The sequence below is a fragment of the Podarcis filfolensis genome, assembly GCF_964270895.1.
Source record: "Podarcis filfolensis genome assembly, chromosome: 12".
Taxonomy (NCBI): Eukaryota; Metazoa; Chordata; class Lepidosauria; order Squamata; family Lacertidae; genus Podarcis; species Podarcis filfolensis.
Window position 1 is genome coordinate 26422261 of NC_139614.1, and position 24862 is coordinate 26447122.

General features: G+C 38.2%; 1 protein-coding gene and 1 long non-coding RNA gene across 2 annotated transcripts in view; both read right to left on the bottom strand.

Moving 5' to 3' along the window:
• The window catches only part of AHR (aryl hydrocarbon receptor), a 47581-nt gene that overhangs the window by 12481 nt on the left and 10238 nt on the right, over positions 1-24862 (bottom strand). Inside the window, exons 2-8 of the mRNA XM_083578596.1 lie at positions 23395-23582; positions 6705-6814; positions 4840-4929; positions 3631-3754; positions 3146-3276; positions 2238-2440; positions 1270-1379 (exon numbers count right to left, since the gene is read on the bottom strand). Of these exons, the coding sequence (XP_083434722.1) occupies positions 1270-1379; positions 2238-2440; positions 3146-3276; positions 3631-3754; positions 4840-4929; positions 6705-6814; positions 23395-23582 (956 nt within the window). The remainder of the gene's footprint in view (positions 1-1269; positions 1380-2237; positions 2441-3145; positions 3277-3630; positions 3755-4839; positions 4930-6704; positions 6815-23394; positions 23583-24862) is intronic.
• On the bottom strand, positions 16349-22522 carry LOC310745899. The gene is made up of 2 exons (XR_014540441.1): positions 17239-22522; positions 16349-17057 (listed from the first exon to the last, which is right to left on the bottom strand). It is a non-coding gene; the product is annotated as an uncharacterized lncRNA (long non-coding RNA).

Consider the following 24862-nt stretch of genomic DNA (forward strand, 5'->3'; position numbering starts at 1 on the left):
AAAAGTTTGGCATTCCTATTTACATAGAACTTACAAACTAATCAAATCAAAACTACTTAAAAGGTTAAGTCCAGCTAATTTTCAGGATCAAATGCATATCCATTTAAATGGGCCTTTGGTTATGACTGACTCATGTCCCATTGATTTCAGTGGTTTACTCTAGATATGACGAAGTTTGAATCCAACCTACTGTTCTGTATTCTATTCTCAACAACACAATGACTGCATTTGCATGCCAGGCTAAAACATGGTTTGCTGAGAATGCACAAGCATAACTAAGTCTCAGGATTGTGTGCTGGACATAGAACTTCTCTTGTATAGCTGGAATAACTTTTGAAACTTTTCGTTCTGCTTCTAGCAAATCATATTTCCCTGCACTGTACAGTCATGAAATTGTGGTAAATACAAACTGTGGTTAGTTTAAACAATTTGGCTTCAGAAAACCATGTTTTGAATTTGGCTTGATTTAAACTGACCATAGTCAGTGTTAAATTCCGGTTAACTAAATCTGTCAATAAAAGCTTCCAAAATTATCTTCCGAGCTGTATAGGAGAAGTAAAAGAAAGTATGCAAGCCCAAGTTCATTGCAAATTGTACATAACATGCTAAACCATGGGTCGGTATTATGTACAAATATGGCCAATATTTCATAGCTAAACAGAAATAACAGCTATGGAACCCAAGAGGTTTCAACTGCAACTTATTTAAAACTTTTCAGTATTTTGGGGGGAAGGGGTGTCTCTAAACAGGATAAAAATATGGAATATTTTAACTGGTTTTAGAAAACAAAGTTATTTCCCAAAAAAAGCTTTCAGCGAGGAAAGGAGAATGGAAGGCATCTCAAATAAAATGCTATATAGGACAAAGAAAGAGTACACCCCTTCAGCAGAAGCTATAGAGATGGTCAAAATTTGTGACAAAGGGATTCAAATACATCAAGGTCAGAAAACATTCTAAATTTAGACTTTGACTACTTTGAAGAGATTTTTTCCATCTGCCTGAGAAAACTGCTGAACTGGCAGCAAGAGAGGCAGAGAAGAGGAAGTGCAAAGAGCAGGATGTGACAGGAACATGGAGAATGAAGCTAAAGGAATCCACATGGGAAAATTAAACACTGCTTCTTCCAAGTAAGCTCACATGTTTGGTCGAAGGACATGCCTAGAAAAAAGCCCTTATTAGAAAAACAATAAGGTTAATTTTGGATACATTTCTGAATTTATTTTGGCACACTTTGTTCTGCTACATGGCTCAGGAGAAGAGGGCACTTACTTCGGACATGATTCTCAGCACAATAAAGCATATCAGCTGCGTGGATAAACTGGTATCCTGTTCCTCTCATGCAGAGTTCTGCTTCAGTATAACCCAGCACAATTCGGCCTCTGCAAAAGATATTTAAAACATTTTAATCATATTATGCAATCCTTTCACAGCTCAAGAGCTTGAAGAAAAATAAATAAAACAAAACCCAAAATAAAATCAGAATTTCCCACTGAAAATCTGAACAAGCAGAAAACAACAACTACTCGGCAATTCGCAACAGCTAAATGTTGCCCAAAATAATAATAATAATAATAATAATAATAATAATAATAATAATAATAATAATAACAACAACAACAATAAGTACAGTAGGCCAGTATCACTGATCAGTGGATCCTTTTTTAAAATTGTTTTTAAAAAATTTAAAATTGTTTTTATTTTTTATCCATGTCATTTTAAATTGCTATTGATTTTAATGCTGTATTTTTTCAGTTTTAGATTTTATGATTTATGTGGAAATTGTTTTCCGTTTTGTTGTGTACCTTCTGATGTGCTCTGTTTATTGTTTATGACTTTTGTTATGTCGGTAATTATGTAAATCTTGTCATGCTGTAAGCCGCCTTGAGCACTGTTTTAACTATGGAAAGGCGGCATACAAATAAAAAACGATGATGATGATGATGATAGAAGAAAAGTGTCCCATATCTTGCTACCTGAAAATGTGGCTTAAATTCATTATTGACCAGTAATTCTCTGAAATATGTACATTTTGGTCATTAAAGATGCAAGAAGATCATGAATGAAGCTGTACTTATTTAGAGGGGTTAATTAATTGAACTTCAATGGAAAGGATGTAAGGACTAAGGATGCAGAACAATTGCCACCGGGGCTACATAGACTTATATATTACAACTTTAACCTGTACTTCTGAATTTCAGCTATAGTGTATAATTATTCTCAGATAACCTTGCACTTACTTTGCATCACATCCTATAGGTGTGAAGTCTAGCTTATGCTTAGTTCTGAAGATGAAGTTTTTGGTACGTATTTCAAGAATGGATGGAGGCTGAAGTGGAGTAGCCACTGCAAACAAAGCCAACTGGGGGGATATAGAAGCGCCATCCTTTCCTTTCTTGTTCTGTCCGTGGAGAAACTTTAGTCTCCCTTGAAAATTCATGGCCTTTAAAAGAAGAAAACGGGTTATAACCTCATGCCACATTTTTAGATACAATTTCATTTTTGTTAGATATAGCTGTGATAAGCTATGCCACTGTATATTTTAAACATCATCCAAAAGAGCAAGTTTACCCAATTTTACTATGGGACGACCAATCATGTGAAAGGATAGTGAATCTTAAATTAAGAGATTTGATGAACAGCCATTGCATCATGCACTACTGAGAGTGAATCCCTTTACTGTTATTTCACAAGTAGTTACTTTTATGCAAATATGCAGATTACTTTTTTATATTGTTTAAACAATTCTTTTGAAAGTACAGTCATACCTCGAGATACGAATGAGGTGGGTTGCGCGTTTTCGGGTTGTGGACCGCGCCAAACCTGGAAGTACCGAAACTGGTTATTTTCGGGTTTCGGCACTTGCGCATGCGCAGGAACACAAACCGACTTCACTGGTACTGTTAGCTAGGGATGATGGGAGTTGTAGTCCCAAAACAGCTGGAGGGCAAAGTTTGTCTATGCCTGGCTTAAGGCTATGCACTTGCTAGCTCCGATTCAAGGTCAATATAGTCCTACTCACGCATACAGGATTCAGAAGTGGAATAGCTATGATAGCTTTTTGTTTCTTTTAAAAATCGAGTGAAAAATCTGAAATCATAGTATCCTGTTAGGTGTGAACCAGACATTAATGCAACTCTGTACTCACCAAGAACCCAGATGAATTATCCAAGAGACAGCGTAATCTACAGATGAAGTTTCGTTCCATAAAAGAGGAATTCTCTGGAGGTAGCTGCTCTGGGTTATAATATGTTGCTGACTGTGAAAAGCCATTATCACCTATATGAAAAGATCATTTAAGACTTCCTTTTAGACAAACATTTGTTCATATGATAATGGCAACTCCCTTTGTAACCAAGGTTTCAAATACTATTCTAAACAAGAATGGCAGTGGGAGGTATCGCTAAGGCATAACACACTTTATAAATATCTGCCATTTGGAAAACCTCTAGATGTGTGATGCATGTCCCATTAGTATCAGTCCCCGTTACAGATAAGCACCTTTGCAGGTAGTAGGAGAGAATGCAGTGTGAAGTTTTCTCCCCAATACCTATAAACATAAACATTGCTTCATAGATATGTCTCATAAAGACAGACACAAATTATTTGCTAGTGCTACTACCAGATACTAACCTTGCATTATCTGTCCAGAATCTGTAGAATGTACGGGGTTCAGAGCCCAGTGAAGCTGGCGCTGGAATTCTGGTCTGTCTTCCGTGTGAATTAGTTCAAATACACTCTGGTGTATAATATCAGACTATATTCAAGAGACAATGATAGCAAAGAAAATGCTAAGTAACATTCCTGTGCTTGATTGCTTTGATTGCTACAAAGAAGATTACAATTCATCATATTTTAAGTAAGACAGTCCACTACAATTAATGGACTCCTATAGAATTATGAAAGAAGGCAAGTTAATCTAGCAAAAACCAGTTTTTTTTAATCCTTCATAATTGTTTATTAAAACTGTTTGTACAACTGGGAGCAAAACAAAGACCACAATATCCTTGCAATACATCCAAAAGGTGCTAAGCATATAAGTGTATCTTGAACAGGGTTGAAACTGGTGTGCTTATTTCAAATCTAACTAGAGTATGCATTCAACTGATGCAGTGCCAGCCAAAGTTCCAACAACTGGATGTAAGTTAGGTAATGCATTTCTATTGCTTAATTCGGAATCAAGATAATAAAATATATTACCTTTTTTTAAAAAAGGGGGACTAGTCTACTAATCAAAGTCACATTTATGCTGTGGACTTAAAATCAACTTTAAATCTCATAGTAAGAACATTATTTTTTGAGGGTGCTGATGATTGGAGTTCTTAATCCTTTCACAGGAGCTACAAAAATTATTTACTTATTTTCATACTTTGTGCAACACTTGGTGACCCCTGTCCTTCTGACCTTCCTGTGTTTCACACATGTGCTTGGAATTGTTCTTGAGGCTTTTGCACCGAAAGTGAGAAGGTGGAGGGCTGGTGCAAAACACCCTTGTGCTACCTGCATACATTCACATGGAAACCTCAAGAGAGGTACTGATAGCAACAAGTGACAGAGCCCAACTCTCCATATAATCTCCCCCAGTGTCTTCATGGAGCAGTTAAATTATATGAGACAGAAGGCTGGAAGTTTGAAACAGAGGTAGTTTTTAAAATAGGCCATAGTTTCTTTATAAGAGGTTTCTCTACAGCTTCCTTAAGAGCTGCTTGCATCTACCATTGTTACCCAGGGAGGTACCATTTCTGGGATTTCTCTAGAAGCCATCATGACAAATAAATTTGCCTTTCGAAGCAGACCCAAAACTTTGAAAGTACTCTTTCTGAAAGAGGAAAAAGTGCTTACCTGCTGAAAACCCAAGTAATCCTGGATTGTAGAAGAAACATAAAATATGAGTGCATCTGACGTGACCACCAGCACAAAGCCGTTTAATGCCTGAAGATAGAACAGCAACAAGTTTAATTTGAAAAATACATTGATACTGCATGTTGAAAAAGAGGATTTAAAAATGTAATTTAATATATATTACAAGAAGCACAGGAAAAATGTTAATATAGCCACAATTATTATTCTGGCCAATACCAAACAGCAAATCAGCAGCAGAAAACCATGTTAAAGACTAAGTTTTCCATTTTCAAAGCATTTACATAAAATCTACAATAACCCCCAAGAGTGAGATTGCTAGTACATTAGGCATGCAATACTAATGTCCAAGGGTTTTATGATGTGAAAATTAAATCCAAAGTTAAATCGAAGACACTTGTGTAATAATGTTAATGTTCGATGATCATTTCATAGGAATGTTACCTTAGAAATTGCATCTAGGAAAATGTGGTCCATCATCTAATCTAACATCTACTATGTCTCTTGGGAAGAGGATTAGACCCATCTGGCTGGCTGTTTTGCCTGGGTTTGGGCAGCTCTAGATACCGTCACCCAATTTGTCACGACTGTCCCATGAAAAAGGAGTCGGTTTTTGTCTACGTTTGGGTGCCAGCTGCCAGCAACACTGAAGGAATCATGCACCAAGGTTGTAGCCCTGCTAGCTACTGGGTCTGCTTCATTAGTTTATTTCTTGCACGGAATGCATTGTCAAAGCAACAACCAGCAGGAGACAACTCTTCTGATCTCTGCAGTGCATTCAGGAGAAGGCGGAAAGGAGATGCAGTCCCTCCTTCCCCTGGCCTGCTAATTAAACATTAGCCCCACCCTAAAATGGATTCAGGACCAAATCTGGTCAGGTGTTCCCCAGGTCAGATCAGGGCTCTGTGTCAGGGGGTGGGGGCTGAGTACAGCCCTCAAAACTAACAACTTATACTATTCATTTAAAAATCTCAATCTGTTTTAGTTTCTTAGATTCCCAGGCAACACTGGGCACTTTCAGGTAGTGTTACTATAAAGCATCAAAGGATTCTGCACACATTTACAGATTAAGATACACCTATGATGTTATATGCTTAATGCTTTAATTATGGGATTTTGAAAATACATATGCGGTCCAGAGCTGAGGACCTAAAAACCTGTAATTCAGATCCCAACTTACTAGTTTGATTTAAGCCCAAAATACTAACATTCACTCTGGACAGTGTTTTAAAGAAGCTAGGAAATTAAATTATGCAAATAAGCAAAATGAGCAACATAGTGTGTATTTAACAACTTGCTTGGTTGTCATAGGCGACAAGGAAATCCGTACAGGCCAGTGAGTGGGCTGGCAGAAGATGGACAAATTTCTCCTAGCCTGTCAGCTTAGTATTTGTGCTAAAGGTTGAGGAAGGAAAGTCTTTTCCTCTGTGACCAGGACATAAATGCACTAGACTAGTGGAAGAGGGGTGGGCCATTCCATCCCTCCTTTGCCAGTTAAAGCCAATAATTTTATTAGCCTGTATATCCATGAAGAAGGTTCTCCCTGTTCTGTAGCCAAAACTGAAATGCAGGCCATTAGCTGACTAGTGCATTTTTTTAGTAGCCTAGTAACTTTTGTAGGCTTACTTACAAGGCTTAGCTAGTAAACAATGATTTTCTGGCTCAACCCATTATACATAGTAAGGCATTATGTTCTAGATCTTAGAAAAAGATTAAAGAAAAGCCTGGCGTGGTAACTGGAATAGATGCAAAGTTTTTGCTTATGCTTCTATTGATGAATGAAGCAAATTAAACCCATGTTCCAAGATTATTTCCCACAGAAATTCTTTCAACATAACCACAAGTACCTGTAGTAAAAGTTCTCCTTCCAGCATGGTCTCTCTAGGTTTAATAGTTCTGCTGCTTTCTTGAATGCCATTTCTGTCAGACTTTGCAGAACTGGATGATTTTAGTGCAACTGCAGAAAAATAAAAATGTAACATTTCTGTGAACAAATTATCACTTGAGTTGATTAACATGAAATATCAAAAAAGTACTATTTCTAAAACTACATATTCTGGAAATGCTTATTTAAGATGGAAAACTCCAAAAATAACAGAGTAAATATAATTCTAAGAGCTATTATCCAATGCTGCAACATTGATAGGATTAAGCTTTCTCACAAAGGAATTGATTCTTGTATTTGGCTCCAGTTCTTATTGCTACAAATTCTCATGTAGTTTGTCTTTGTAAAATAGGATAACACAGCATGTCTTATATATTTTTTTAAAAAAAATAAAAAACTTTGCAATTATTTGAAGAAGCTAGTTCAACACTTTGCATTATTAATTTCATATTTAACAGGGAAAATGAAGTGAACTGTTTTTCATTTTAGGGTTTTATAATTTTGAAGATATATGAAACTGCTTTGGCAATAATTAAGCTATAAATGAAAGGAAGAGTGAAGCTAGTAAGAACACTGATTGGAGAATATTGATCAAAAGCTCAAGAAGCTGTGACTACATAGCAGAATTTCACTGAACGGCTGGGACTGGGGGTGGGGAGTCAAGGAAGCATGCATGCTACAGATATGTTCACTGCATTTTGAGGGCAAACTGCCATGAAACACATGAATTTGCTGATAGAAACACTCACACACTCATTCTGGCTGCCTGGAACTAGTATTGTGGTTTTCTGCTCTGTGACCTGATTTTTCCTGCCTAGGAAGCTACAATTTTCAAGAATTATGTATATTTGATTTTTATTTGACTCCAATTTGCATTTTTGGCAATACATAAATTAAGACCATCTTAAAAAGAAATCCGTAGGCAGCTCCAGTCTTCGTTTAAGCACATGCTTTTTTTATAATAGAAGGGTCAGTTCTCTAGCTTTTGTCACTAGGTCATGTTGTTTTGGTGCAGTGTGTTCTCTTGTTCTCCGCCCAGAATGAAGCATCAAATGCAGGTTTGCAGAACAATAAATCTATTCTCTTCAAGCCAAGCTCCATAGAAGGAAGGTGACATGGAGGTGTGGGGTGGAGAGGAAGATCAGAAATAAAATAAAATAAGACATATCAACTTCCTTGAGGAAGGCCCCAAACAATACACTATGCAAAGTTTCGAAGTCATGGGACTCCACTTAGTGTGTAGTCTGAGTCTCAGGCTCCGGCTTCCTAGAGACTAAAATGCCAGGTTTGGGAATGCAGCTTCCCTAGCTTTGCTTCCTACTATGCAGTCCTAAAATAAAGCCAGATATTGTGAATGAAGTAGATACCCCTCTATGAGCAGGCCACTGCCCTTCTCTCACCTCCATTAGACAAAACGTATTTGAAAGTGAGAATAAGCATGTCGCTGGTGATATGCTGCTGGACACACAGTTTTTTGAATGAAGCACCCTTTACAATTCTCCCCCCCCCCACTAAAATGAGAAATCAGACAACCTGCTCTCCCTAATCAAACAGTCTCCAAATACACCACGTTCCTTAATGTTGATAAATGAAGTCATTTTGTGTTCCAACGCTGCAGTTCAAATATTTGGTTTATTTCTCAACTCACAAAGCAGCAAATTTACAAGATGCAACTTACAGAAAAAGTCATAGCCTGATTGTACAAAATTCACGTGAGCTTCATGCAAACTGAGGGCTGGGATAAAATAAAAATTATCACACATCATCTTGGAATATCTGTATCACTGAATGATATGGGCAGGTTTCAGAGAACTGTGAAAAGAGGTCTGCTTCTGCAACAGGACTTCCCCGCCTCCTCCTTCCCACTGAAGCTGTATGTGCCCACAAAACCCATTCTCATGGGGGAAACAAGCCGAAATTGGAGATACCACTCTTGCCTTTCAACCATTCAAAGGTTTTTCTGGGTCTCACCCTTGGCTTTACAGATAAATATTTGGCTTTGAACCCAATTATAACTAAAATACATAAAAAATCATAAGCCCATTTCACACTCCCACTAGTGGATTGAAAAAGGCAAAGAATTTTCTGCACATAGCCTGGTTTTCTCAAAAATTAAAACTCAAGCGCATTAAATCCAATCTGCCAGTTCAAGCACAAATATTTTAGATAGCTTACAGGCTTACTAAATTCTACTACACACTAATAGAATACCACCACTGTTAGTAAGAAACAATAGCAGTCTACTGCAAACAAAGGCATATTATAATCTACTGAACAGAGTTGCACTGAATTTTTCAACTGCAATTTTCTTAAAGCATTCTATCACAGGAAAAAGATGTGCCCTCAACAGTCATAAATTGTTTAGACATTCTGTGAATGACATTTTGTGCCACTTTAAATTCAAATCTGTTTCTCTGCATACAAATATCCATGGTCGAGAGGGGCAGATACAGGAGGCAGGATATCTAAGTAGGTTGAGAAATGGTACCTGAAAAAAGTTTAAGAACACCAGTGATCTTCACTGACCCCAAGCAAAATAACTTTTTCACATTTAAAGTATCTGTTTGATTACCACTGAGGCTAAGGCTACCAACACAAGCTTCTCTATTTCCCAATCATGCTGTAGTCTCAAACCATCCATCATTCCCTAGTCATTCATTAACTTGGTATGGTAATGAAAGATGGACTTAATGTAAACACAAAGCAAATGAAAACAAATAATTATTCCTCTTCACTGTAGTCTGTGTCAGTGGTCAGTGTGCATGTGTTTCTCTATTTTGCCACCTTCGTAAGGTCTCATCTGCACACATACTTGAAGGTTTCAGGAGATTTTGTCACTTGATTCTTATCAAACCTCTTGGGCATGCAGGTGATGGTTTTTATCATCTGTGGGATACCTTTTCAAACTTTGATTTTTAAACTCAGGGAAATTTGAAAAGCAACGTGACATGCTTTCAGTGTTAAGGGCACCTGAGTGCATGTCTAATTCCTTTTGTAGCTTCTAGCCTTGAAGACTGAAAGAAAATGATTTAATCTTGATCTGTATTAAAGAAAACTAAAGTACTTGTATTATACTGTGATATTGTACTGTGACTGAATGATGCAACTCCAGAAAACTTACGGAGGAAGTAAAAAAGAAGTTAAAATTCATAATGAAAATTACAAAAACTGTACATAGTATGCAGCTTTAGTGAATTCTAATATAGGGTGCTTATTTAGCATTTAGAATGCAATGGTGTGTTTTATTATTATTTTATTATTTTATATTTCTTTACACTCCGTCTTTTTCCTTAACAAAAAAAGTACTTGGGCTAAGGGGGGTGGAATGTGGTCCTAGAAAATGAAAGAGAAGTTCTGGGAAACACTGGCATAGAATATTTCACGTTGGTGACTGAAACTAAACCTTCCTTATATTATTTGCCATTCTGAAGCTGACTTCTTTTGATGGAGATAAGCTTAAGAACAGTAACAAGATTAAGTACAAAGAAGCACTGGCTGAAAGAACAGAGAACAGATGAAGATTAGATACATCAAAAGCTGTAGAAATATTGTCCACAATACTAAGACCAGTGGCCATCCCAGTCAAACATACTGTACTTCAGAGGTGCCACTTACAAGTTGTTGCTTTAGGATAGAACAAAAAAACCAAGAATGAGAAATGTTGCCTAGTGCCTGACATTAAGGAAGACAGGAACTGTCTTACACAGAGCTTCAGTCTTCTCTACACTGTCTGGTAGCAGGTCTCCTGTGTTTCCCTACTTGGAAATACTGGGGATTGAACCTGGGTCCTTCTACATGCAAAGCAGATGTTCTACCACTGAACTATGGTCCAACGTATGATCACTTATTCTTGCCGTTGCTGAGAATCCAGATGAAGATCTTAGGGTAAAACCTGTCATTGATATTTGTGGCTGCTACGGTTTCCACAACTTCATTTTTGCAACTTGCCCATTGTCAGATGGCATTCACCATACGTTCATCTCCAAATACTGGTGATACAAAACTGTATATGGTACACAATTGTTTTATGTATGTACGTATCCCCCACCAGACCTCCACACCTAATATGTGAACATCAGAAACTGACTGGTCCTTTAACTGTGTGGAACCCTGCTCACTATAACAACTAGTACTGCACAACTTATGATTCCACAATGCCGAAGGCAGTCCACCAACCATATATTGGGGCAAACTGTGCTTTACAGCACTCTGCTTATTGTAGTACTCAGGCAGCAACAACAGAATGTTTATCAAACTCTTGAAGGACCACCATTCATGACTCTTTGAGTGGGTTTATCTGGTTGGGTTATACACAGAGGCCAAAACTACACTGAGCTTCTACCACTGAACTACAGCCCTTAATTGTGCTACAGTTTTCTTAGAAGCTGCTGCCAGGATGGGAGCAGCCGCTGTGACCGTATAACACCAATCCAAAAATATTTACATTGGCTCCCAGTACGTTTCCAAGCACAATTCAAAGTGTTGGTGCTGACCTTTAAAGCCCTAAACAGCTTCGGCCCAGTATACCTGAAGGAGCGTCTCGACACCCATCGTTCAGCCCAGACACTGAGGTCCAGTTCCAAGGGTCTTCTGCAGTTATCTCAATGCGAGAAGTGAAGCTGCAGGAAACCAGGCAGAGGGCCTTCTCAGTAGTCATGCCTGCCCTGTGGAACACCCTCCCTTCAGAGGCCAAGGAAATAAATAACTATCTGACGTTTAGAAGATATCTGAAGGCAGCCCTGTATAGGGAAGTTTTTAATGTTTTATGTTTTACTTTGGCTCCATAATTTGTTGGAAGCAGCCTAGAGTGCCTAGGGCAACCAAGTGAGATAGGTGCCATATAAATAATAAATTATTATTATCAGAAGTGAATCCCACAATGTTCAGTGAAACTTATTCTCAATTGTAGTAATAAATGTCTTCTTTTATATTTTTAAAAATAAATCACAATAATAACATGGCTGTTCCAAAAAATGCCAATGAAGATAATTGCAATGAACTTCCAAAAGTTACCGTATTTTTCGCACCATAGGGCGCACCGGACCATAGGGCGCACCCAGTTTTTAGGGGGGGAAATCAAGGGAAAAAATCCCCCCCAGCCCCAAAGAGCAGCGTACAGGCTGCGCACAACCTCTCCCTGCCGGAGGGGTTGCGCAGCTATGGCACAAGCCAAGGCAGCGAGCAGGATGGATCCCGCTCGCTGTTTTGGTTTCCCCTTTAGCCCCGTGCAGCCTCTCCTTGCTGGGAGAGGCTGTGTGGGGCTAAAGAATCCATAGCCCCGTGCAGCCTCTCCTTGCCGGAGGGGTTGCGCGCAGCTATGGAGCAAGCCAAAGCAGCAAGCGGGATGGATCCCGCTCGCTGTTTTGGCTTCCCCTTTAGCCCCGTGCAGCCACTCCTTGCCGGGAGAGGCTGTGTGGGGCTAAAGAATCCATAGCCCCGTGCAGCCTCTCCTTGCCGGAGGGGTTGCGCGCAGCTATGGAGCAAGCCAAAGCAGCAAGCGGGATGGATCCCGCTCGCTGTTTTGGCTTCCCCTTTAGCCCCGTGCAGCCTCTCCTTGCCAGGAGACACTGCGCATGGCTTTCCTGGCTTTACTGGGAGGTGGGGGGGATTCACCCACCTCCCGCAAAACCGGCAGAAGCCGCGCAACTCCTTTAAAGAGATCGCGGCTTCTCCTGGCTTTTCTGGGAGGTAGGAGAAGGGACTGATGCGGCCAGTCAGTCCCTTCTCCCTCCTGTGGAAAAGCCCACAAGAGCGCACGGAGCTTGTGTGCAGCTCTTGGGGGCTTTTCCCGCCTGCCTCCCCCCTGCATTCGCTCCATAGGACGCACACACATTTTCCCTTGCTTTTTAGGAGGGAAAAGTGCGTCCTATGGTGCGAAAAATACGGTAAGTAAAAAGGAGGGGTGGGAAACATTTTAGAATACCAAATATTAAGTTGTTGATGGTTGTTTACCAGCTTACGTTTATTTCAGGAGACTGACTTCTCTTTCAAATTAGGTAGCTGACAAAACGACACTGAAATGTCAGAACTACTACATGCCATGATAAAGAAGAGCTTTAAAATTATACTTTCAGTGAAAACACATATATGATATAAGCACAGAATTGTAGTGTTGGAAAGAGTCCCAAGGGTCATCTAGTCCAGCCCCCTGCAATGCAGGAGTCACAATTAGATCATACATGACAGGTGGCCATCCAACCTCTGATGAAAAACCTCCATGGAAGAAGAGTCCATAAACTCTTCTGGGAGTCAAACAGCTCTTATCGTGATAAAGTTATTGTTTATTCAGAATCTTCTTTCTTATAACTTGAACCCCCTGATTCAGGTTCTAGTCTCTGGAGCAGGAGAAAACAAACTTGCTCTATCTTCCATGTGACAGCCCTTTAGATATTTAAAGATCGCTACCATATCGGCTCTCAATCTCCTCTTTCCCAGGCTAAACATACCCAATTCTCTCAACCATTTCTCATAAGGCCTGGCTTCCAGACTAATCTGAAAATCTGTTCTTCTCCTTAGCTAATTAAACAACAATAATTTGTGTTTTATGGAAGAGAACTCTATATGAAGTGGGAGGGGGCACACAACAGGCTGAAGAAACAATAGGAAGAATGGAAAAGGTCAAAGTTTTATACTTGCTGCTCTTCAAGGAATAGTTTTTGAAAGCAGTTAAGGGTGAACACACTGTATATATTCCACACCAAGAAGGCATTTAACAAGACGTGACAAGCAGGCAAAGCCTGCACACCTCATCCAGACAGAGTAGTATTTTTGTGGCTCTTTAAATCTAATCAGTTCAAAAAAATGGTTAGAATTTCAACAGATTAAAAAAAAGTTAAAATACAAATTCTGTCTTGAAATACTTCAATTTTCTAAACAAAATAATTAAACCACCTTCAAATTAAGAACCTGCCCCCCACTACAGAAGATAGAAGAATGTTCAAATATATGCTCAGTTTAAAATAGGCGGAGGATACACTGGCTGAGAAAGCACCCTGGGAACAGAGTTTAAGACTCACCATCTAAATATTTAATAATCCACCAACAATATGAATGAGACTGTACGAGACTCATCAAGAAAGCTCATAACCTTAGCAACTGGCAACCTGAAGGGCAGGCTGAAGGGCAGCCACACCATACAAAAGATGCTTTGGGAAAACAGCTAGAGTTAATTCTGGACCCCTCCCCCATTTAATACCACCACAAGAAAAACATCTTGACTATAGCAGGCTTTGGGGAAACAAGGCACTTAGAAAAGGTTTCACACAATGCAAAACAATGATTCATTTGCAAATTATAGCAACTTCCAAATTTCAAGTCTCCTAAATAAAGCAAATCCTCATAAAGATCTTTATAAGACGTATGCTCACAATAGTATCCAAAATATTATCTGTTTCTAGGGGCATTTCCAATGAGTGATTCAATGTCATTTAACAGACATTCAGCACTTAATATACAAGAAAAGGCTTTAGTCCATCATTTCATTTCAAAAAAGGAAAAAGGAGATCTTTAATTTTTGATTACACCTACGGTGCAGTGCATCAGATATTCTGTACAAATGTTTTAATCTGTAATAGCTGCTGTTTGGAAAGGAAAAACTAGTTTCCAGGGCATTGGTTAAACAGACACTTTTGAGCATTTTTGTGTGGATGCAGATGCCTTTCGAAAAGCTATAATTATATAGCGTAGTCCAAGTTAGCAGGTGTTCCTTTAGTACAAGACAATAAATTATTAATCCATAGTTGCATGTGAGGGGGAAAGGCTTTGTCACTGTTAAGAAGGTCGTTGTTTCTCAAGCCTCACCCCCAGCATGACAGGAAAGTTATATTATCTTACAGCACAACTGCAGTGTCCCTGAAAGCTTGAAGAAGTAAAAGCTGTTTAAATCATGAAGTGGCATCCAAAGAAAATCAATCTCACTACTTACTTAATGGATAGGTGGAGGGAAAAGATGCAGGAAGCTGACAGTTTTTAAAAACCAGGAAGTCACATTTCTCACTGAACCTGCCAAGAGAGGGTGAAGGCCCCCCGTATTCTCACCACATGCCCCCAAACTATGCAATTCTCTTCCAAATGGGATGGGGCGGGGGAGAGATCATCCTCACATCCTACTGTGGCCACAGGTAGCCGGCAGGACTTTGAATGAGGCAGTTGCTGCACCATGAATTCTCCATGTCTCTCCATCACATAGGCACCCTCCACACACATGCAAGGAAAACAGGACTGCATTGCCCAAAGGCCCAAATATCTATGGCAACTCAGGTTTGGTTGTTCACATGTGGTATGGGGACCTGAAGGAGGACTGATGCCTGCTACTCTCTTCCTAATGAGGACGACACAGTATCTGAGCAGATATTGTGATGGCTGGCTTTTGTCATAGTCTAGCAACAGATAAAGAAGAACAATCCAGGATCTGCAGACAGGAAGAGACTTGATGTTCAGTGCCTGCCATTAAGGTGTTCAAGAGAAAACAGACTACAAATAAGGAACACTGTTGGAGAACTTGGCTTGCTTTTCCACACTTTAGTCACCAGGATCTGGACATTTTACTAATTAGAATTGAAAAATAATGGCTCAGTGTAAATATGAGTATGCTGAGTTGTTTCCAAAGATGAAATAAGTCATTGCGGACTCTTAAGCTATGCACTGGAGTTTTTGCAGAATTTCATATTGGTGACTAAAGGCTTTAATTTCTAGATCCATCCGCTTTGGAAATTCTGTTCTAGAAATGTAACCACACACTAAGTGGTACCATTTCCATACATGCAAGCAGATCAAAGGTTTTAAAATTGCCTTCAGAATCTACCACAAAATTATAACTGTTCAGGAAATGGGCTCTGGCTACTAGAAATATTCACTATTTAACACCATCTGTAAATGTAAAAAGTTTCTCCACGATTATGTTCAGATCTAAATAGGATCTTCAGAAAAACATGTTGCATTTTGATGTGTGAGTTTCCTCTGATGGCAACTTTTGCAGTACTTTAACTCAAACGAAAGTTAACTTTTCTCTACAGCATAATTAGAAAAGCACACAAATGGGGGCGGGGGGCGGAATTAACATAGTTTTCACATACATTAGGCAGAAGTCAGCACTGCTTGGCCCTTATCCTTAAGACAGTAAGAACTCAGCAATTATACTTAGATTTATTTGACTTGCATTGCAAATAAAACTCTACCCATCTCGTTAAAAAGGCTCAAAAATAAAAACCTTTCCATTCTGTCTTTTTTCTACATATTTTTGGCAAGTCATATAGGAAGCTGTCTCTTTTCTAGTATAACATATGTGCATTTTTGTAATGTACTACCGTCCAAGCGTGTTCAATTTTTGTTGTGCCAAAATGACATTATGAATTTTGAGAATTAGGGCAAATTCATACAACATGGTAAAATGAACAAGAAAAATAGTTGTGAAGTTCAATTCAATAGACAACATCCATGTGAATTTCTAGCTCAGAAAAAAATAGTTACTTGGCAAAAAGCTTTAAAGTTTTAGGTACTTTAGATAACCAACACTTACCTCATTAGATTATGAAGTATGTATATACTATGAGTCTTTCAGATTGATTAAAATTTTCATCAAAATGCAATGTGTGCGCCTTTAATTAATTTTTGGAAAGGAAATTAATTTGAACCTACAAGCCTGCAGTGTCATGCATCTCACCCCTTTAAGATGAGGTTAAACAAAAGTTGCACACAGTAGGATCCTTACAATTTGCCAGAAGAAATAACATTCACAGTGGCAAAGACTGATCTGTTTCATAATTATGCATTTTATTCATTCCAGATGCTTACAGAACTTGAGATTTGCATAAAAGTGGGAAATATACACCACAGTGCTCTCCCTAGAGATCAAAGTGTTTATGCAAATCTTAAATTAGCATGCAAAATTCAGTAAATAAGTGTACATCATTATGAATGTTGTTGATTCTCCGATTGTCCCTCTCTGATTTAGAACATAATTGTTTAAGGCATTTCTATCAGACGCTAGGGACTCAGGAAACATTAGTGTTCTTTTGTTCAAGAGAATTTCCACCAGCTAGTAACCTCTAATCCTCAGGCAGCCACAAGGTCATTATGAAATCCTAAGTGATTGATGTCAATGAGTTTTATTCTTCACTAACTGTAGAATAAGATGATCTAGGCTACTACTCTCTTCAGCAAGTGTGCACTGGGTTAGAATAACTTTGGCCCAGACATTCAGGACTTGGTGTGAACCATGGACAAGTCCTGCCACTGGAATTCTTTTTATTTTATGTTATAATTTTTATTAAATTTTCTGTTTTACAATTTCTAATAGATATTGTACTTTACAGTACTTTATAATAGATATTGTACATACAGTACTTTAAAATATAAAACCTGGCAGAAAGTAAAAGATGCAAGGTTCCTTATATTTCAGAAGATTGTAGCGCCACATGCAAAAAATAAATGAATTTGAAACATTTAAACGTAAATTTGTAATTGTCTGAATAACAATACCTTAATATATAATATACCTTGTATAATTTTATGAAAAATCCAGGTTATACACAATACATTCAGGTATTTTTGTCTGGCCATTTGTTTTGAGCTTTCTAGGATTCTCATTTTATCTATGAACACATAAAGTTCTGCATACTTAGGGAGTCCAAGCATGAGGAATGCACTGTCTTATTTTTGGGTAACCCTGTTTCATATCCAAACAAATCACCTTTGGTGGCCGAATGACTTATTTGAATGAATGACTGCCAGTATATGCCTACTTTAACATCTAAGATTATTTACGAAGCAACTATTCTTCAGCTTGTGCTTCATGAGAGAATTCACAAAGCAGCGTTTGTTTTTGCAAAAATGGAGCATTTGTTTATATAGGGGAAACATATTATGTTATAAATGGCTTTAACTGTAAACATCTACAAAGCTCCAGTATGTAAGAAAGCCTTACTTCCTTATCGGAATTCTGATGAAATCAAAACAAGAAAACAGGAATTTCTGTGAGAAACAAAGTGTAGTTGCTGAGTCATGCAGAAGAATCTGATCTTAAAAATATGCTTTGCCTTGAATTCTCACTTAAGCTACACAAAGGGTGTTCTAACAGTATCATTAAACTCAAATTCTTTACAAGTCTTTCATGTTTATCAAAGAATGTCTACCTGATGGATGTGTGGTGTCTTAAACTAAGGCAGAGTATTTGGAATATCAGTAAAATAATGTTTCTTGCAGCAATTACTAAAACCATGTTTTCATTTGTATTAGAATTTGGCAGAGACATATTGGCTACAGACTAGTTCTTTAAACTCATGTCCCATGTACTTTTGAGCAATACAAACACACTTCTTAAAAACAGATTAAGCTCATTAAATGTTACAGCAGCCTTGGATTTAAGCACTCATATGGAAGCCATAGGTGACAAAAAATTGCATGCAGGTGAGTGAGCATGTATAAATGCAAGTTTGGGCCATTCTTGTTAGCATACCACATATCAAGCTGTGTTAAGTTTGAAAAAAGACATTTTGATGCTGTGTTTTTGCAATTTGAAGCCCAACTATCTCCCTTCTTTAAGCAAGTCTTGATGCGAGGCCAGATGACTTATAACATACTGGCATCAAGTCTTGGTTTCAAAACATGGCTTATTCTGAAACTACAGCTGTCTGAATTTGGGCATAACTGGGAACTACGGATAATTTAAAAGGAGTGAATCCCTCCATTCTCCTCCTCCTCACCATAAAAGGGGATGGATGGGAATAAAGTAAGCCCAAGACTCATGCACCAGTGGAAAAGTGTGAACAGATCCCTCATATATATATAAAGGCACTTAGCTACGTAACAATAACCACATATGAAGTCTACAGCCGCTGACCTGCTATCTTCTTGGAGAGAATAATTCAACCTGCTAACTACAAAGGAAATGGACAACAGGCATTCATTAACTCTTTGCTAGTGAAAATCCCAAGCTTGCAATTATTGTACTGGACACTTGAGTAAACAGGGAACTGAAAAACTGCAGCCTCAGTGAGCACATGACATCCACTCCCTGTTATTTCTAGGAACTGCTCTTTCAGTGTATTGGAAAGAACACAAAGGTGTCACCTCAGCCCTGTGTTACCAGAAAGTGTGCAAATATATTCTTTCAGTCTTTAGGAGAATTCTTTTCTAGTTGGGAACAACTGAGAGACTGAATTGCTCAAGGCCATCTAAAAGCACACACTGTTTGAAACCAAGACCCCCTGGAAAGACACTGCAATACTAGAATTCCATGCTATATAAAAATATAGCACACATTTGAAGCAGTGATCATAAAGGGAAAATACATTGCCCAAAGTATAGGTTGAAAGCACAGTTACCAAACATGTACAGCCTTGAGACATTAAGAAATTATTTCAATACGGGTAGCCTTGTTACCTCCTGAGTTTGCAGCAAAAACAATCAGAGTGCTGTGTCATATTAAAGATTCGCCACATTTTCAGAATAGCAGCATTTTAGGAAAAGGAAAACTAAAATTTTCTTTATTGGTCTCTAGATTTTAAAATGAAGGCTGCTCAGTCTCTACTGGTATACTTAAGACTACAATCCTATACCAAATCTGAGAGGAAGCACCACTGAACTCAAGGCCACTCACTTCAAAGTACACAAGCATAAGATTACAGAGATAATATTATTCAGATTTTTAGATGGGTTTTCTGTATGAATAGGTACTGTGGCTTTTTGAATTGTGTTACAAGCTATGTTGATGTCATATAGACAAAAAAGCAAATAAACAGTTCTCTCTTGGGAGAACAAGCCATTTGAAGTTTTAAAAGCTTACAATAAATTGTTTTGTAATTTTCAGTTTAAGCTTTGTACTAAAGCACAATATGTGATTTCTAGCTCTCATTTAATGGTTTACAAAATTCAGGCTTTTGGCTGCTCATCATTTTAAGAAGAACTAATTGCTAGTAAAAATCTAAAAGCTGACAGAGAAATGCTATTCATTTTGGAGTAGTCAATACGAAGACTACTGAAGAATGATGTTTTCCCCCATCTTTAGCACTGATTTTACATATCAACTGAACTAACACGACAGGACAGGTTTAACATCTATTTTTAACAAGTTTTATGTGCCTAGCCCTAGCTTTAGGAAATCTGAGATAATTAAACATGAAGTTAAAAGCTAAGCACAGGTAAAAAGAACTCCCACAAAATGTCAGCACATACTCACAGAAAGTACATATCCGATTACCTAGTATCCTTAAATACAGACTATTTTCCAAAAGCGCAGCACAACCCTTTTAAATAAAGCATGATTTAACTCAACAATTCACTTACTGAAAAGCATGATAATCCCTCCTAAAATTTTGTTTGCATTCATCACATGCAAATGCTGTGCCTCTAGCCCTGGAGAAAATTTTGAAACATTGACCAGAATGTAGCCTTTGGATCTAACCAAAAGAAATGCAAGACAAATGTCTTATTTTAAATGTCAAATTGAAATGGAATTTTTCAGCATTCTTAACACTTGTAAAGGCAATTGTGCTGAATCCAGAGAATGCTTTTAGCTCCACCCCTGACGATGTATCACCTTCTTCCAACAACTCTGTGTTGTGTTCAGCCAATGCACAAGCAACCAATTGCTCATTGGGGTTCTTTACAATGAAAGGGGCAGAGCTAAAAGCATGCCCATGCTCCGGGTTAAACCCAGCAATGCCCTACATGAGAGAAATGTATAAGTAGGACTTTATTCATAACTAAATGCTATAGTTCAGATAACATATTAAGCTAAGGTAAAGCCACAAGGTCCAGTTTGCAATCACACTCTTGCAACACAAGAATGTTAAATCTTTATACTGTATACTGGAGGTTTAAAAAAACCTAAATTTTAGGAAAAATTATCATGTATATACTAAAAAGAAGTTCTGCCCCACAAAATATAAAAAATCTGCAATGTAGACATTTATGCAAATCTGCTTAATTTAACTGTTCCTCAGTGGTGACTCAATGATTGTGAGTGTTTCAGTCCTGAAAAACAACTGCTTAAACTGTACATCTTACATGAACAGTAAGTAAGTGACATATTCCAAGCCACATGTGAACTGTATATAAAATAGATACCTTCAGAGTTTACACATTTTTAATAAGATCATTAGACTAATTCTTTGGTTATGTCTAACTAATCGACTTCCAAAATGGTTTATTTAAACACAGAAAAATGCAAGTGTTTCTTTTGGAGGGGGAGACTATTGTTATAGCAAATTCTTTGGTTTCCTTTCAAATGCGATTATATGATTGCACGTTTATATTTTACTTTCCTCAGGAATTCACACACCCCTCATTTGTATCCTGTTATTCACTTAGCATTTCCCTTCACATCAGTTAACTGTTAACATGAGCCTAGGAGATGCAACTCCACATCACAATATGCATTTCTACATTTAGCAGATATGTTAAGAAACAAGTGCTTTTACTTCATGCTGTATCTAGAAGAACCTGATCCTTTTGACAAACTTCTCTTCCTTTCACTTGTTCTTCTATGTTTACTCTCTTAGGCAACATCATGATTAGCAAGAGCAGGGGAGGAGAACAAACAAAGGAAGCAAGTGCACACTTTCCTAACCTCATGGGTTGCCTCTGAAAAAAGCTGCCACTACACTGTAGTCTAAAGAAGCAGGACATACTGGAAACAGTTGGCATTACAACTGCATGGGGTGGGGATGGGCGCAGAAGAAAGACGAGAAGCCAGAAGTGCACAACACAGACATGGCTTTGTTCTGATATCCAAAGTGTGGGAAGTCAAATGATAAGCATTTCTAAAGCGGTTTGCTTGTTTAAGCACAGCAGACTTTATACTGCAGGCATGCAAACTACATGTAGAGACTTCTGCGCATGGTGCGTGAGAAATTAAGGGAAGTAATAATTTAATAGATCAATGTCTCCAGAGATAGAGGATGTCCGCCACCCCAGGGGGAAACAATCAGGTTCTGGTTTACAGTGAAAAGTTTAGGATTTTTCTACTAGTTGCTTAGTGTCTATTGATAGATTAGAGTTACGTCCCCAAACTGCTATATCGTTTGGGTGCTATGGGTGGATCTGTACATTCCTGGTGTTTTCAAAGCCCAGCCACTGCTTCCTTGTCTGGCAATTTGTAATTTGTGGTGCAACTGGATTTCTGTTCTCTTTCCTCCTGCAACTCTTGCCCACCAATTGTTTTTCTCCCAGCTCAGGTTCCAGACCCTTGCTTGTGATGAAAACTGCTAGCTGCGGGGAAAGTAACTGATTTGAAAGTTTATCTGTTAAATGACATTTCTAACTTTCTGTAATTTTGCCCTGATATGATTATGGTATACTATCAGTTATTAGTTAATTAACTACCTAAGATTGGAGAACTTGCACAAAGACAAATATCCACTTCTGTCTGTCAGCTAACAGAACGGGCACCAGGACTTCGTCTTCCCTTCCTCTCCTTTCCCTTATAGCCCCACCGACACTTGGGCAACATCATGATTAGAAAGAGCAGGGAAGAAGATCCTTTAGGGTTGGAGATCCTCTGGAGAAGATTTGTAGGACAGCAGGGGAAATGCTCCAATATCAAAAATCCCTCACTCTATATTTTAAAGCCAAGGCAGTCCAAACACTGTTTCGCATGTTTCACAAAGTGTTTCACAAAGCAGCAATCCCTATACTGTTCAATTCTTTAATTACCATGCAATGTGGTGAACACAAGATCCATTATGCTATCATATGACTAACTTAAGTATACTTAATGGAGCACTGTAAAGCACAGAGAAATTGTAAGGGAGAAAAATATCCACTTTGGTCCCAGATACCCTTGCATTGGCCCATCAGCATAACTATAACAGAGTTTGGCCGCTGAAACACTTTTACATTCTAGAGGTTAACATGAGTCCTCTAATGGGTACTAATCAGTTTAGGTTTTGAGTGTTATAACTTGCATATTTCCTTGAGTCTAGAAGGAACTAGACAGCCAGTCCAACTCCCTTGGAATGTGATCTCATGGATCCCCATTTGTTAAAATTATAGTGGCTGAATTCTGCATTATATGCAGTTTTCCAGTTCCCTTCAGGGCTAGCCCCATATACAACAAATTACAGCAATCCAATCAAAAGGTGACCAGTCCATGAAGCACATAGCCAGACTATTCCTAACCAGCAATGGTCATAGCTGCTAAACTAGACAAAGCTAACAGAAAGCACTACCAACCATATGATGGTTGGATTAATAGCAGCCAGACCATTTCTTCCTCCTGGGGGTAGAGAGATAGCTCACTTCTTTGTTAATATGAACATATGAACAGCCAAATATGCAGTATTTGACAATGCTCCACAGGTCACATTCAGTAACAGTGAAATTATGATCAACACACCTCCATGTTCAAGCAATAGCTCCTTGTAGTCAGATTAGGGCTGGTTTTTTCCACATCATGCTTCAGAAAATATTTGCATGAGGAAAAAATGTGGGGTGAGGAAAATTCTGCAGGCTGATTAAAACTATTTTAAATTTTTCGTTAAGAATAGGTCTTTCAAAAGGAGTGCAACTCTTTTTTTTATTATTCTTACCAGCATACTTGGTCCTTCAGTACTTTAGTTCAGTTTTTTTTAAAAAAAAAGCAGCAGCATAAGACTAAAGTTACAGTACACACATTTCATAGTCAGTTGTGAAAATAAACTCAAATTTCTTACCATCAAAGAAACTTTTGGCTCTTAGGTAGCTAACGCTGAGCCTAAGCACAGACAGTTTATCCAGCTTGGCAATAACATCCTGAGGGAATGGCAGGAGACTAGCCAGGCGATCCAACTCTGCATTCAATCGATCTCTATGCCTCTTCGATGGATTAGACTTGGCTCCTTCAGGAGGTGAAGGTTTCACTCTGCCATAGTAACAGAACATAGTATAAAGTCACATTTTAAAATAACTATACATTTAAATACATTCTCATTAATAAAGCTTTTATTGGGGCTCACACAATATTTTAATTCACACATTTCCTGAATAGTTCTGTCACTTCCATTCAGGTGATGCATCCCCAGCACATTCTTCCTTTTAAAGAAATTCTCTCCATTCAAATGGAAGCTGTGAAAAAGGACTGGAAAGCTAGAAAATGTTATTCTGACCCACTCCCCCAAGATTTGGGGATTTAACAACTTCCAAGTATTTTATATATACTGCTCTGTGGTCATTTGAAATTGCAAGGTTGAAATCTGCAGAATTACACTGAAAGTCACTTACACAAACAGCTTATGAAATAGGGTAGTCTGTACATAGTTGCATTTTAAAGAGCCACCCACACAGCAAGGTTCATGTGTGAATTGGGTCACAGGACCAGTAGTCTGAATTGTTCCCAGTTAGTTAAGAACTTGCTTTGTTGAATGTCGAGCACATTATGTAACCATACATAGATTTTATGTATTCAATGCAGAAAGTCCAGTTAACCTACCTAATGAGTTCTAGATCAGACACTATTTTAGGACTGCCCCCTGAAGTAAACATGTTTTAACATATCTAACTCAATAAAGTCTGAGCCAAGCAAACCTCAGTTATCAGGGTCTTCCGTCAAGTGGGTAATACCATAGAGAAGGATCAGGTATGTGAGTCCTAGATTATTTAAAGATCAATCCACATCCTGTCCTACAATATTTCAGGATTTCCTTTTTATTCCAAAAAAGGAACAATACTTTTATGATTTAAATGAATAGAAGGACCACACTGTTTCCTTCTTAGTGACTGTTCCACCCTGCTTGTTCAGCAACCCTTTTTCTTTAAAAATGCTAAAATTTGCTAATTGTAAACATACAATTTTTCACATTTAAAATTTTATTAGCTTTTTCTTACATGTTAGATCTATTTACTTCACATGCCAGCTCCCTTGCTGCCCAACAGCACCATTCTGTTTCTTATTTGGGTCTCTATGCTATCATCTACGCTCAAAAATCTCCATTTTGTTTGTAAAGGTGAGCTGACAAGGTCAATAAGTAGCACAAAATGAATTTGCTGTTCCTGCTGTCATACATTGCTGAAATGGAAAAGGAAGGAAGCCAACATGTATGCACTCGCCTGGGAACTCTCAGATTTGCTAAAGGCTAATTTTTCTATGCTCCCCTTTTCTGTGTTCCTCCAAGATAACACTGTATCACCATTCAACTGGCTACT